Source organism: Anoplopoma fimbria, chromosome 11 (assembly GCF_027596085.1).
Source record: "Anoplopoma fimbria isolate UVic2021 breed Golden Eagle Sablefish chromosome 11, Afim_UVic_2022, whole genome shotgun sequence".
Lineage (NCBI taxonomy): Eukaryota > Metazoa > Chordata > Actinopteri > Perciformes > Anoplopomatidae > Anoplopoma > Anoplopoma fimbria.
Genome location: NC_072459.1, coordinates 8,951,779 through 8,967,350, shown reverse-complemented (window position 1 = coordinate 8,967,350; position 15,572 = coordinate 8,951,779). Strand labels below are relative to the sequence as shown.

General features: G+C 38.7%; 2 protein-coding genes across 2 annotated transcripts; both read right to left on the bottom strand.

The window, feature by feature from the left end:
* Nucleotides 1-582: 582 nt before the first annotated feature.
* Nucleotides 583-9,199, bottom strand: LOC129098646 (myc-associated zinc finger protein). Its single transcript, XM_054607715.1, has 8 exons — nucleotides 8,139-9,199; nucleotides 7,034-7,184; nucleotides 6,276-6,664; nucleotides 5,248-5,498; nucleotides 4,325-4,388; nucleotides 3,113-3,284; nucleotides 1,864-2,260; nucleotides 583-1,391 (listed from the first exon to the last, which is right to left on the bottom strand). The coding sequence occupies exons 1-7, from the start codon at nucleotides 8,169-8,171 to the stop codon at nucleotides 1,953-1,955; spliced, it is 1,368 nt and encodes a 455-aa protein (XP_054463690.1). The 5' UTR covers nucleotides 8,172-9,199; the 3' UTR covers nucleotides 583-1,391; nucleotides 1,864-1,952.
* A 1,651-nt stretch (nucleotides 9,200-10,850) lies between these two features.
* Nucleotides 10,851-15,044, bottom strand: cdipt (CDP-diacylglycerol--inositol 3-phosphatidyltransferase (phosphatidylinositol synthase)). Its single transcript, XM_054607811.1, has 6 exons — nucleotides 14,874-15,044; nucleotides 13,950-14,084; nucleotides 13,675-13,828; nucleotides 12,925-13,006; nucleotides 12,767-12,848; nucleotides 10,851-12,351 (listed from the first exon to the last, which is right to left on the bottom strand). The coding sequence occupies exons 1-6, from the start codon at nucleotides 14,914-14,916 to the stop codon at nucleotides 12,209-12,211; spliced, it is 639 nt and encodes a 212-aa protein (XP_054463786.1). The 5' UTR covers nucleotides 14,917-15,044; the 3' UTR covers nucleotides 10,851-12,208.
* Nucleotides 15,045-15,572: the final 528 nt, after the last annotated feature.

Here is a 15,572-nt window from a genome sequence, read left to right as displayed (position 1 = left end):
TAGTACAAGTACTTTTACTGAAATAACATTTTCAATGCAGGACTTACTGTTAAAAGTTTAAGTCCTGCATTAAAAATGTTATTTCAGTAAAAGTACTTATACTACACTGTCAAAATACTATGTTACAAGTATAAGTCCTGCATTAAAAATGTTACCTTAGTACAATTACAAATACTACACCATAAAAAGTACTTGCGTTAATACTACTGTAAAAATACTCTGATAAAAGTCCTGCATTGACAATGTTATTCTAGTAGAAGTACTAGCGTTAATACTACACTGTAAAAATACTTTTACAAGTTAATGAACTGCATTGAAAATGTTACTTCAGGGCAAATACTATTACCACACTGTAAAACTACTTCAGGTACTGACTATCCTGTAGTATTGCCTGTATTCTTTTGTGTAAAAAAAATCTGAATTTGTAAAGTATTTAAAGCTGTCAGATAAATGTAGAAGTAGAAATACAAAGTAGCATGAAAAGAAGACTCTTTCGTACAGTACCTGAGTAAATGTACTGAGTATCGATCCACCATTTAGATCATTACATCTTAGAATCCACACGTGTATTTCACTGTTTTCTTTAATACAGTAGTAACGAGGCTATGCATCAAAGTACAATCAATATGCACGGCCACAGAAAGTGTGTCACCAAGGGAGCTACAAATTACATGTTTTCAAATATTACAAATCAGCATCCAGAGACAGAGCGAAGACCATATGAAGCAGAGAAGTTATGCACATTCAATGTTCATTTAATGGGGGGGGGGGGGGAGAGATACACAAACATCTAGTAGTTTGCCTTCATCAGCTCTATAAAAAGTGTATTTACATGATGTCCCATCTGAAACAGTCGATCCCGTGTCCCGGTAGGTTTCCCTGCTCTGATAATCTGACAAAAGGCAAACTGGAGACTGTTTAGTAATAAATTAAAGAGATAAGTAAATGTTATCTTTAGATAAACGTCCCCATTATAAACAAACACTGATATCATGGAATATAAATTATCTAAAAACACTTTACAAAATCATGACAGAATGTGCGAGTCAGTCAACGATTAAAACAACGAGATGATGGCAAATAGAAACAGCTAATCGCTAAGCAACATGAATAAAAATACACATAATATCTTCTTAATGAATGAGCAGAGGTTTCATTATTGTCTTGTCCACTGTCTCTTTCCTTGCTTTGTCTCTTCTGGTCTTCAAACACTCTGTACAGTTTTGTAAAGTGTGTCTGAGTGTTGGTGAGAGCTCAGCTGTTTCACACCGCTGACGGAGGTAAAAGTACGAAAAGGCTGCCGTCCTCATGAAACTATGACAACGCTGAGGAGGAGAGAAGATCTTCAGCTTCTCTCAGAGTCCAGTTCTGACAGGCTGTTGAGAAAACATCTGGAAAGTGAAAACAAAATACATGTAAATAAAACACACATTATCTTCATGAGGAGTCGACCAGGCCGAGGCCCAGGCTCAGGCCCAGGGGCCCATAGTGTCAGGGGCCCATCTGGCCTTTACCTGCAAAATGTCAACTCAACGAGATCACTGTAAAGAGACATAAAACAACTACAAAGAGACACAAAATTACTGAAAAAGACATAAACGAACTACAAAAAACCCCACAAAGAGACAAAAAGACTACAAAGAGACTTCACTAGTCAAACGACATCACTAGACTTGAGTGACATCACGTGAGTCAAATGACATTGCTTGAGTCAAACGACATCACTTGACTCAAACGTCATCACTTGAGTCAAATGACATCACTTGACTCAAGTGACGTCAGGACATTTGTCACACAGCTCCATCTGGAGACAGTGAACGCTTCATAAAACAGTGAATGTTTACAGACTAAAGATTCACACACCTGGCTGTAGTTGTCTCTCCTCCTCCATCGCCTCCATCGCCTCCACCCCCACCTCATCCCCGTCCCGCCCCCGTCGCCCTCCCAGCGTGCTAGCTGTGGGGCGGGGGGGCGATGCCGGAGCAGTCAGTTACTAGCAGTCCCACCGCGCTGGCACTGGACACGGTGACGGCCACGCCGGTGGCCCCCGTGGCGTCGGGGACGGGGTCACCCTGGTTGGCGTGGGTGCCCATGTGACCCTGGAGCTGCGTGGCCGTCTTACACTGCACGCCGCACAGCTGGCAGAGCAGCACCCCACCGGCCCCCGTCCCCCGAAGCCCCCTCGCGCCCCCGCTCTCCTTCCACTCCTGACCGTGGTGCTTCTGAGCGTGGACTCTTAGGTAGGTGAGCGTGGTGAAGCCTGGAAAAACAACAACTTCCTGTTTGTTATTTAGTCTCTTCTGCTACAGAGATAACATGAGGAAGTTATTATTCTGTCATAGTTTTCACATGCTGTTATTGTACTTCATGGTGAGAAAGTACATTTACTCAAGTACTTAGAGTGACAGTGAGGAACTTTTAACTGGTTCTAAACCAGTCTCAGCTTAATCCTGATCCTCTATAAGACCTCCGTCAGTAAACGAGACCATCAGAGAGAAGAATGTCTGTTTCTATAAAGTTATTCTTAAAGCTCGTCATCGGAGCCACCTACACTAAACACCTACACTAAACAACACTAAATTAAAGTTCCTCACAGTAACTGTAAATTTTACTATATATATTATATATATACACACACTACTTCTCACTACATTTTCTCACTGATTACTTTATAGATTCATATATTAATGCAAAACATAAACAAATAATGTTATGTTATTGTAGTGTAAATCTGAAATTATGAGTACTTTGAAAGTAGGACTTTTAACATGTAACAGAGTATTTCTATACTGTGGTATTACTACTTTTACTTAAGTAAATGATCTGAGTACTTAGTGTGCTGGTAGGTAAACTTGATCAGAATTACTTTTTTAACACTTTTTTCGATCACTGTCTTTGTTTGAAGTATTTAAAATGTATTCACTGATCAAATAGTGCAGAAGATTTTATCTATATACATGTTGTTTATTGACCAAAAGCACCAAAAAGGAAGCTCTTGTAGCTACTTCACAATAAAAGTATCTTGTTGTTTCCCGAGTTGAAGACTTTTAATGTGAAGCAGCAGTGATTTAGTTAAAAACTAAACTTCCGGTGGCGTTTCCCGGTGACTTACTGCGGTTGCAGAGGTGACAGGCGTGGTGCTGCGACTGGTTGTGGACCCTCATGTGGTCGGTGATGTAGGCGGCGGACAGCAGCTTCCCACAGATGTGACACGGAACCTTCTCCTCATGGCGGATCAGGTGAGCGCGGAGACGATCCCGCGTGGCGAACGCCGACGTGCACGTCTGATGGGGAAAAAGTGCAGGGATACGTGAAGAAAGAACAAATAAAATCTAACATTGTGTAACATTCAATTGTATTTATTGTCAATTATAGATCAAATAAGCAGAAAATGAGGTCTGTTTTTGATAAAAACCACAAATATTAGAGGATCAATTCTTCAATTTATAGAATAAATAAATATCAGTATATAAATATATCTCACAGTACAGATCGTTATATGACCAAACCAAAAAGTTAAGTTTTGTAAACACAAAAAAGTTTCTGTCAAAAAGCGGCAAGAAGAACAATTACAAATCAATGTATACCATGTTAGGAATGTTATAGGTAAAAAATAAATAGATTACAGAGCTGATGAAGAAGGGTAATATTCAGAGAAAATAATCAGGATTTTAAATTTAATTCTGAGATTAAACACAGCAATATGTCTTCACTGTCTGGATGCTGATGATAAAATGGTGATTCTGGGCTAAAACCACCAGCATGTCTTTGTTCATAAACAGATTGAAAAATATATATTGATGAGGTCATCCACTGCAGACATAATAAACTGCGTGTGAAGTGATGTGATGAGGTTGATCCAACTTTACAAAGTGAAGACATATGGTTGATTGACCAAAACTAAAAACACAATTTCCGAGTTTGAACTCGTAAATTTGTGATTTTATAATATCAGAGAATATTGAGTTTTTTCTCGTAAATTTAAAGCTTGTATTCCAGTTATACATTTCCATTTCCATGGCGTCCAAGGAGATAATTCTTATATACATCAAACAAACAATTTAAAATATGTTTGTCTTAATTTCCACTTAAACACTTCAATCCGTTGTATTTTACTTTTATTTGTTACCCACAGGACTTTCTTTTGTTTACATCAACGCAGCTTCACATCAATGTGTATTATGTGAAGCATTGAAGTTTCAAGTTATATTTTCATCAAATCACCACTATCATCATCATCATCATCATCCAGTGTTTCGTGCTCTATATGATTCACAAACCCATATTGGTTGAACTCCAGTAAACAGACAGATGAAGACGTTACCGTGCACTTGAACGGTCTCTCTGTAGAGTGCACCTGTCGGACGTGGCTGTTGAGGTGGTCCGGTCTGAAAACAACAAACAAACACCCGTCATTAAAAGAAAAACACGATGTGTTTTACCTCCAAACCAGAATAAAGACTCTGTGTCTGAATGTAGAAAGTGTCTTTGACTAATAGACACTATTTAGTTTAATAGATGGAGAACAAAAACAATGTTAAACTGTTCAACTGAACTGTTTCAGTGTCAAGATTTTCACAATAAAAGCACCCTGGAACAAGCTCGAATTAGCGACATGAAGGTCCATTCATTCATTCATGTGCAATATCAGTATAATATCAGTGTACGTATGAGCAATATAAACACTTTATATTTCCTACAGTATATGTACAATAATGTGTATCCAACCTCTCAATCTAATTATATTGTATTTACAGCTTTTGTTGTTTTATACACCTTATTTAATATACCTTTACTGTTTGATTATATGTTGTACTTGTTTTGTTTTCAACTGATGTCTCTTGTTGCACTTTCCTGCAAATTTCCCCGTTGAGGGTCTAATAAGGGATTATCTTATTTTATCTTAACAGGCAACGTGTTCTCTTCTGTCAAGCTCTTCTTTAAACTTCACAATAGAAATAGAAGGTTAGTCTAGGATTAAACTGTCTAATCACAGTTTAAACATCTTCAATCAATATTTAGAACTCAAAAATTACTATTTCAACATCAAGTTCAACAGGATTCTCATAAAAAAAACTATTTCACATGTAAATAAAACATCTGGTGTCTGAATCAAACTGTTTTTATCTGTTTGAATAGTTATTATTTAAGGAAAAACATCAACGTTTTAGCTTAAAGCCACTATGTGTAGTGTGGACAAGACCTGTCCTACGTTATAAAAAGGTCCCTAAAGGTGTCATCTTGTACCGGGAGAAGGCCTTGGCGCAGTGCGGACAGACGTAGGGTTTCTCCACGCCACCCTGGTGCGAGCGGACGTGGTAGCTCATGCGGTCTTTCCTCTTGAAGCGCTGCTGGCAGATGGGGCAGGAGTACGGCTTCTCGTCCGAGTGGGACAGACGGTGGCGGTTCAGGTGGTAAACGTCTCTGAAGGCCTTCCCACAGGCCTCGCACGCGTGGTTCTTCCTCACCTGGTTGGTGTTTGGGTGGGGGTTCGGATTCTGTGGAAAGTGGAAGCAGAGACGTTAAGAAGCTCCATCACTATTTATAAAAAATGTACAGGATGTCTGGCAGATAGCAGAGCAACGGATCATAAAACTAACAGATCAGATCCGCACAAAAGAAATAAGTTAGTAAATATAACTTTTAGAAATCTCTTAGCATGTTTTTTTTGCCGCTGATACTAATTATTGATCATTGATGATCCATATTGTCAGATACAGATCCCTTTGTTATTTGATTATAGCAGCTGGTCTAGAAGGATCCATAATATTTATTTATATTTGTTATCGTCCCAAAACGTTGAAGTCCGCAAACCGTTCTGAAGTCCGTGAACCATCAAAAATACTAAATGTTATACTTTTACTTTGTTATAGTAATTTATAGTGGGTTTTTTTCTTCATAAAAACATACAATTCAAATGATTAGGAAATAAAAGATTGTGTTTTTATTGATTAAAACTAGTCTTTAGTAGTTTTAATGATGTATTATAATCTGTTTAGAGCGAGTGTTAGGAAATCAAGGGAAAGCTTCCCTCCATCTCAACTTTAAAACTGAGAGTCAATGCTATTTTAATGTTGTTGTTTTTTAAATTCTGGTAACTTGTTCTGAATGTTTATGATTTAGATGCTGCTTATTCTCAAGGATGAAAAGTCACATGATATATACACACACACACACACATATGATTTCTAGTAAGAAAAATAAAAGATGAATAAAACCCTGAATGGTCCTTTAATCCCTCTCTAACATATAAAAAGGTCTCCAGGAGAACCCACCTGCTCCATGGAGCCCACCACCACAACAGCTGCCTGGATTGGTTGAGGCAGTGCGGCCATGGTTACAGTTGCCGGGGCGATGGACACAGAGACCTGCTGGCTCTCCTGGTTGGCGTGCTGCTGACCGTGCTGGGGGAGGGTCTCCTGTGTGGGGGGAGGAGGTGGAGGAGGAGGAGGAGGCATAGCGAGGTGGAGGAGCGACAGAGGCACCGTCTGCTTCTCCACCCGTCCACCTTTACCTCCGTCCTCCTTCTCCCGGGCCGCCCGGTCCTTCATCTTGATGCCCGTGTGCACCGACTGGTGGCGCCGCAGGTTGTAGCTGTTCTTGAACTCCTTGTTGCAGGTGGCACAGATGTGGGCCGGCCGGCCGGGTTTGGTGAGCGGTTTGACTGAAGGACAGAGAAGACGGTCCGAACGTCAGAACCAGAGTCTCACTCTAACTTCTACACCAGTTTAGAGATTTAATGTTATGAGACCTCATGCAGCATTAAATACCGGAGAAAACACACTTTTATATTATTTTTTTACATAGTTGTGTACATAATAGTCCTTTTTTCTTTGAGAAAAAAATCATTTTATGTGTTCACAAACTGCAGTTCAGATTCTGAGGTTTAAATTAATAACCAATAATCATCTTCATTGTTTTTTTAAGTTTCTAAAACGTCATCATCACCAGGTTGATCTAGTTGTATCATGTGATCAGCATCTCTCTCTCTCTCTGTTTCCTGTCTGGACCTAATCAATAATCCCCCCCTCACCAGGAAGTGGCTCCTCGCTGAGGGCGGCAGTGTCAACGGTGGACGGCGGTGTGCCGATCTGCTCGGCTGGAGGACTCTGAGCCGATCCGCTGAGCTCCGGGAGCAGATCGGACTGAAGAGGCGTCTCAGTCTGACTCTGAGCCGACGGAGTCTGGAGGTCAAACAGGAAATACACAAATACATCGTTTTTAATACACATTAAAAGGTACACGCCATGTTTTTATGTCTGCTGATCAACTTATTGATCCATCAGGATTATTAGAAACACTGTTAGTTAATTATTACAAATGAGCTCCAGCTGAACTACAAAAGTCAAATCCTGCTTTATCATTAATACATGAGTAGTGACAGAGTATTTTTATACTGTGTTATTAGAACCTTTACTGTACCAGAGTATTTCTATAGTGTGGCATTAGTACTTTTACTGTACCAGAGTATTTCTATAGTGTGGCATTAGTACTTTTACTCTACCAGAGTATTTCTATAGTGTGGCATTAGTACTTTTACTGTACCAGAGTATTTCTAGTGTGGCATTAGTACTTTTACTGTACCAGAGTATTTCTATAGTGTGGCATTAGTACTTTTACTCTACCAGAGTATTTCTATAGTGTGGCATTAGTACTTTTACTGTACCAGAGTATGTCTATAGTGTGGCATCAGTACTTTTACTGTACCAGAGTATTTTTATACTGTGTTATTAGAACCTTTACTGTACCAGAGTATTTCTATAGTGTGGCATTAGTACTTTTACTGTACCAGAGTATTTCTATAGTGTGGCATCAGTACTTTTACTGTGACAGAGTATTTTTATACTGTGTTATTAGAACCTTTACTGTACCAGAGTATTTCTATAGTGTGGCGTTAGTACTTTTACTGTACCAGAGTATTTTAACAGTTTAGTACTTTCAGATGGGGAACATGTGGAGGGGAGGAGGTGACACCAGTTCCATCCTGACCCCTCTGTGACCCCCCCTCCCTCTTAAGCCCCATGCAGAAATGTCAAACACCCCCACCCTCCTCTCCTCTTCCTCCTCCTCTTTTCTCCTCCCAAATAAAAAAAACCTCCCCAAACAACAAAGCAGCTAGAGCATCAATTAAGACTCACCTGAAAGAGGAAATTACTCCAGGAGGTGTCCATCTTGAACCCTCTGACAGCCGAGGACCAGCAGCAGCTAGCGGCCCGAAGAGGGGAGGGAGGAGGGGGACGGAGCCGAGGAGGGACCGCTATGAAAACAAAACCTGAGGCCTGTGTCTCCTCTTCACCTGTCCGGGTTTGATGACACCGGACGACAGCTAGCTCTCACGGCTAATGAGTGCTGCGGCTGCTATCAGTGATGAAATCATACCCCGTTGGCGGTAAACATTTTGTAAACGCGCCAAAAAATGGTTGATATCATGCTTGCTTTAATGGTGTTTTATATATATAAGTTGCTTATGTCTACATTAGTTAAAATGTGGTGAATTGCATGCAAAAAAAAATAGAGATTATTTGTAGCTCCTGCAAGAAAAAAAAAAAAAAAAAAAGGCCGCAGCGTTGGAGTCCCAAAGCCTCGGTGTTGCGTACAGCTCGTCCCCAGACTAGAGGGCTCCCGGTCGGCCGCGGTCCATGACTCCGCCTCGGTGTTTCGATCGACGGGAGGACATCTTTCTCTTTTTTTAAAAAAAAAAAAAGCCTCTCTCTCCCTCTCCCTCTCTCGCCCTCCCTCCCTCTCTGTCTTTCTTCCTTTTCTTTTTTTATGTCTCTCCTTCACCCCCTCTGTCCCTCTCCGCTTTAAAGGGAAAGTATTTAATGCACGCGCCCACCCTCCTCGCGGACCCCGTCTCGTCTCGTCTCGTGCAGTCCCTCCCGCCGCCGCCGCTGCTTCACGGTCGGCCGACAAAAAATGAAATCCGACATTTCAGAAGAATCCGCTCGAGACGTTAATGTCCTCTTCCTCGGGTCTTAATTAAAAAACAAACGGTGCTCGTTAAACTTAATGAAGCACGCGGCCGGTCCGCGTGGCCTCTGCTGGAGGAGACGGTGTTAAAACAACGCGTTACCGACACAGCATCTTAAAGGTAACGAGGCACGCAAACGCAACATCTGGATTCTGTCCCTTCTTTGAGATGCTCAACACTTCATTCAAAAAATGACAAATTGAACGTATTCTAGCCTCAAAATCATTAAAATAACCACAACAAGCAAGGTCAATGTTTGTCTTCCATTTAATAAGAAGCACTCTTTAATTTGGCATGCTTAAAATAAACCAAAAAGTATTGTATTGATGAAAAATTATAACTTTTAAACTTTTTTTTCTCACTTTAGTAGGGAAAAATAGTGGGGAATACAGCATTTGCACACTTTGCAAATGCTGTGTTCTTCCTTCTCGAGTGGGTTAAACCATATATATATTGAAAGTGTACTTTTTTTCTCACAAAAGTACACTTTCAAACTGCTGTAGTCTAACCTGATGTCCCTTCTCCAGTGGATAATACCAAACTGTTTAAAAAAAAAAATCAAGAATGTCATGCATGCTTGCTTTAAATTCATTATAATAACCATAATAAGAAAGGCCAATTATTTTCTTCCATTCAATAAGAAGCACTCTTTAATTCGGCATGCTTAAAATAAACCTAAAAGTATTGTATTAATGAAATATTATAACTTTTGAACTTTTTCCCCCCACTTTAGTAGGGAAAAATAGTGGGGAATACAGCATTTGCACACTTTGCAAATTCAGTAAGATGCATTGGTGAATTCAGAATGCCTTAAATACACCAAGCAGTATTGTGTTAGTAAAATTGTTCATTTTTTAAACATTTTTTCTCACAAAAGTACACTTTCAAACTGCTGTAGTCTAACCTGATGTCCCTTCTCCAGTGGATAATACCAAACTGTTTAAAAAAAAAAAAAAATCAAGAATGTCATGCATGCTTGCTTTAAATTCATTATAATAACCATAATAAGAAAGGCCAATTATTTTCTTCCATTCAATAAGAAGCACTCTTTAATTCGGCATGCTTAAAATAAACCTAAAAGTATTGTATTAATGAAATATTATAACTTTTGAACTTTTTTTTCCCCACTAAAGAACACTTTGCAAACGCTGTATTCTTCCTTCTCGAGTGGGTTAAACCAGACTCCATAATATTTTTTCTTGCTTTAAATTTATTATAATAACCATATAAGCAAGGCCAATGATTTTTGTCTATTCAGTAAGATGCATTGGTGAATTCAGAATGCCTTAAATACACCAAGCAGTATTGTTTGTAAAATTGTTCATTTTTTAAATATTTTTTCTCACAAAAGTACACTTTCAAACTGCTGTAGTCTAACCTGATGTCCCTTCTCCAGTGGATAATACCAAACTCTGTTTAAAAAAAAAATAAAATCAAGAATGTCACACATGCTTGTTTTAAATTCATTATAATAACCATAATAAGCATGGTTAATTGTTTTCTTCCATTCAATAAGAAGCACTCATTAATTCGGCATGCCTCCATTACAAACAAATGTAAACTTTTGACAAGTTTTTCCTCAAAAAATACAGTGTGCAACTGCTGTATTCTAACCCAAAGTCCCTTCTCAAGTGGGTTACACCAAACTCAATTATAAGAAAGCACAAATTGCATGTAGGCTTGCTTTAAATGCATTATAACAATCATAATAAGCCGACAAAATATATGTTTTTCCATTCAGGAAGGGGCACTCATAAATTCTGCATGCCTTAAATACACCAAAAAGTGTTGTATTACTTTACTCCACTTGACTGGCATTCAAGGCTTTCATTTTGGAAAATAGAATGAAGCTTCATCTACATATGAATGATGAAAATGAAAAATAAGTCAGGTATTCATGGTCTTTATTTTCACAGTAAAACTCAAACCACCTGCACTCCAAACCAGATAACCATCATTATCTTAATAACCTCACTTGATATCTTTTAAATCTTGTAATATAATAATAAACTTGGCTTTGCTGCACTCGCTTGATATACATTTCTATTTTTACTATATTATTATAATACATTCTGGGAAATGAGTTCCATCGAAAAACACATTTATATTCCAAATCTTTTAAACACGTTCTGCATTAAAACACACACACGGTCAGTGACGTGAAAATGTACAAAGCGTAATACTTGGTGCTCTTTTCTGATTCTAAGTCAAAAGGAAACACGTCTCTTCTACCACATTAAAATAACTAACATTATAAATGTCAAATAAGCACAAACGTCTCTCTAGTGCGACCATCACCGATTAATCCACAGCAATAAATTATCAAGAATCTCCAGAAATTAATACGGGTTTGTTTTAAAAGTTTCCTCTTTAACAACAACTGGACGTTGTCTGGATCAAGTGAACGAAACCTTCAGTTTGGTCTGTTTTACATTTCAGGGACATCATTTCATCCTCATAAATACATTAAAAAAAAACAGTAATAAAAACAAAATAAATGAAGAATTAAGGTTAATTTTACAGCTGCCATTTTCTTCTTCTTTATTAAATGTTTAACCGTCAAACTAGTGGCCTTAAAGCCTTTTTTTGATGAATCGTTTAATCATTTAGTCCATAAAACCTCAGAAAATAATAAAAGATAAATGTTTTTTTTTAAAGTAGTTTCTGTCATACTGGTTGTTCAGGTTTTAAATATTCCAAATAATCATTAATAGTTTGATCTCACGATTTGTTTAATTTAACAAACTTAAATACATTTGATAGTCGTGTTAGTCTGATTGTCTCTTTCCTGACCGTCACTGTGGATTGAGTTCATATTAAACAACTTCTTGGTTTTTAGAATTTAAAAAGGATGAAAATGCAAAATGCTAACAGATCTGCTGAGGCGTTCAAAGACATCATGGAAACAACAGGTTTGTATCATCAAGTTGTTTAAGAGTTGTTATGTTTATTAAAGGTGAAGATGTAAGTTCATATCTTGATATATAAATCTCCGTGTTTGACACTTTTGATTGTGTTTGGTTTGTAAAGTATAATAATAATATTAATCCACTAGATGTTTCTTCTGATGTTGAGATATTTGGTCATAAAACTCTGAAGTCGTTTTGTTTCTTGTCCTGTTTAAGTTCACAAGTCGACCCTTCAGACAACGAAAAATAAATTAAAACATGGTGGGTTTTCTGCTGAAGCTTTCATTCACTCCTCCATCTCTCACCCCCCCCCCCCCCCATCTCTCTCTCACTGCGTCTTGGTGTTCTTCTCTCTCTCGGCGGCGTCCATGGCGGCCATGTTCTTGGAGGCGGTGACCAGGTGAACCAGACTGATGGCCGTCTTTAGCAGACAGATCGTCCCACAGAGTCCCTGCAGCCAGTAGAGCCAAGCTGCAGTACACAGAGAACAAGACAGAGTACACACAGAGTACACACAGAGTACACAGCAGGTCAACACAGGGGAGTGGAGGAGGTATCCAGGTCCTTCACTGCAGTAAAAGAGTATAAATACTCTGGTACAATAAAAGCACTAATACCATACTGTACAAATAATTTGACAAAGTAAAGTACAAATACCACACAGTATAAATACTCTTGTCACAGTAAAAGTACTAATACCACACTGTAAAAATATTCCATTACAAGTAAAAAATACTCTGGAACAGTAAAAGTACTATTACCAAACTGTAAAAAGTTGTCAGATAAATGTAGTGGAGTAGTGGTATAAATACTACAGTACTGACAGTCACTCAGAGTACAGCTCTGGGTGTCACATGACTCATGAGACGTTGGAGGAACTTCCTACCTGCAGGTTCTTGGATGTGATGGAGGATGAAGAGGAGGCAGAAGAAGAGCTCGTTACCGGCACACATCACGAACAGCACCGGCTGCCGAACACAAACACACAGTCAACAACTGAGACACAGTACAGTGTGTGTGTGTGTGTGTGTGTGTACTCCTCACCTTGGAAGTGTAGTAGATTCGGAGGACAGGGTTACCGGAGAGGTCGATGCTCTTGTGGCTGGCAGATCCAGTCATTGTTGAGCTGAGAAAACAAGAAATAAATAAATATTATCTTATAGATTTAACTATGATGTGTGTTTGACCAGGCGTCAATGTTTCATGTGTTATAGCTGCATTCTCTCTAATGTCCATCAGGGGGCGACTCTTCTGGTTGTATAGAAGTCAATGAGAAAATGACTACTTCTCTCTTGATTTATTCCCTCAGTAAACATGTCAAGATGGCGACGGACAAAATGCTGAACTTAAAGCTTCAAAACGTCCCCAGACCAATGAGAGTCGTCATGACATCTACGTCCACTTCTTATAAACAGTCTGCAGCTCTACTGAATAGTTGGACGCTTCATTCATAACATTAACATTTGAATTCGATAGCAACATTCAGAATAAAGACAGTTAAGATCAGGCTACACTAATGTCATTAGTATTATAATATTAGTAGAATTGGAATCTTTAGTATTGTTTCTGATTCAGGGCATTGAATCAACATCTATTGTTTAAAATTTCACAAAATATTTTTATCTAACAAAGTATTTCGCTTCAATCCATATTTGAAGTGTTTCATCCTGATTCATTTCATCTGTTACTCCGGTTCTTCGTCTTCGGAGCAGAAAGTAAAACTGCGTCGCTCCCAACGAGACGTTTAAAGACATGCAGAGAAACAGGTTTTCTCTCTGTGATGTCATGACGTACCTGTGCAGGTGCAGCCAGTGGCTGGCAATGTCCACACACATGCTGAGCTGGAACAGGAAGGTGTATGACGGGTAGAGCAGAGACAGGTTGACCAGCAGACACATGGTGGCACAGCGGTCCGTCAGCATGTCCATCATCGCCCCGAACTTAGTGGCTGAAAAAAAAAAAATATATAAAATATTAAATACAGAAAGTTAGAAGAATATCGTTTATTATCAGCAGTGATTAGTGGGGAATGAGAAACACTTTAATTACATCTTTATATATATTCTTACACTGATTGAGCGCCCGAGCAGCGTGGCCGTCGAAGGCGTCCAGCAGACCGCTGAGCAGGTAGCAGAAGACGGCGGTCCATGGACAGCAGGGCATCAGAGCGAAGGAGAGGAGGGCCAACAGGATACGGGCGTAACCTGAGGGTACAAGTACACGGTACTACATCAAGATATACTATATACTTCATACTACTACCACCACACTACATCTCAGAGGTAAATATTGTACTTTTTACTGTACTACATCTCAGAGGTAGATATTGTACTTTTAACTGTACTACATCTCAGAGGTAGATATTGTACTTTTTACTGTACTACATCTCAGAGGTAGATATTGTACTTTTAACTGTACTACATCTCAGAGGTAGATATTGTACTTTTTACTACATCTCAAAGGTAGATATTGTACTTTTTACTACATCTCAAAGGTAGATATTGTACTTTTTACTGTACTACATCTCAGAGGTAGATATTGTACTTTTTACTGTACTACATCTCAGAGGTAGATATTGTACTTTTAACTGTACTACATCTCAGAGGTAGATATTGTACTTTTTACTACATCTCAAAGGTAGATATTGTACTTTTTACTACATCTCAAAGGTAGATATTGTACTTTTTACTGTACTACATCTCAGAGGTAGATATTGTACTTTTTACTACATCTCAAAGGTAGATATTGTACTTTTTACTGTACTACATCTCAAAGGTAAATATTGTACTTTTTACTGTACTACATCTCAGAGGTAGATATTGTACTTTTTACTAAACTATCACCAGGTATCCACTTTAGCATTTTTTCTAAAACAGGTACTTTTTCGTCTGGAGTTTGGTGTGACTCTGCTCCCAACAGAATCCACTGTGTGGAGGCTAATGCTAATGCTAAGCTAGCTACGCTGCGTGCCTGTTAGAGGCGATGAAGCTCACCGATCAGATTGGGAACGAAGTAGAAGATGTTGTCCTCCGCCATGTTGAGGGTAGCTTTGTGTTGTAACGCGTGTTTGAAAGACAAACTGAACCAAAGCGACAGATGTTTGTTGAGAGATGACTTCCTCACAGAAAGACAAATGTCAAGTTTACGTTTCCGGACAACGAGAACACAACATCCGCTGCGTTTTCAAAATAAAGGCGGCGTATTGACGAATTTATTGTTACAGAATTTAGACCTCAAATAAAATGATTTGTGCTCTAATAAAGACAATTAAAAGTGTTTTAAATGGTTTTGTATTCCATTTTGACATTAATAAACATTAATAATGATCGATTAGTAGATGAGTTTAACCTATTTTATTCAATTATAATTTGAGTAACTTCTGAAGCCTGTGTGACAAGCTTATAAAATATGTTGGTTTGTTGTTTGTTGTTTTGTTTTCTGTGTTGTTGTTTGTTCATTGTTAATACAGAAAAGAAATAGTGACTGCAAACATAAACTTCCTTCACTGCTGTTTTCATTCATTCATTCATTCATTCATTCATTCATTCTCGTTGTCCTTTTACTTTGAACGACAGAATCTCTATTTCCGGTTCCAGTAACCACCTCGCGTCACCGGTTGGTTGGGTGTGACGTAGCCAACGGCGTGCAGAGTGCAGCGCGCGCCTCCCCTTTAATAACATCCTCCTGAAACA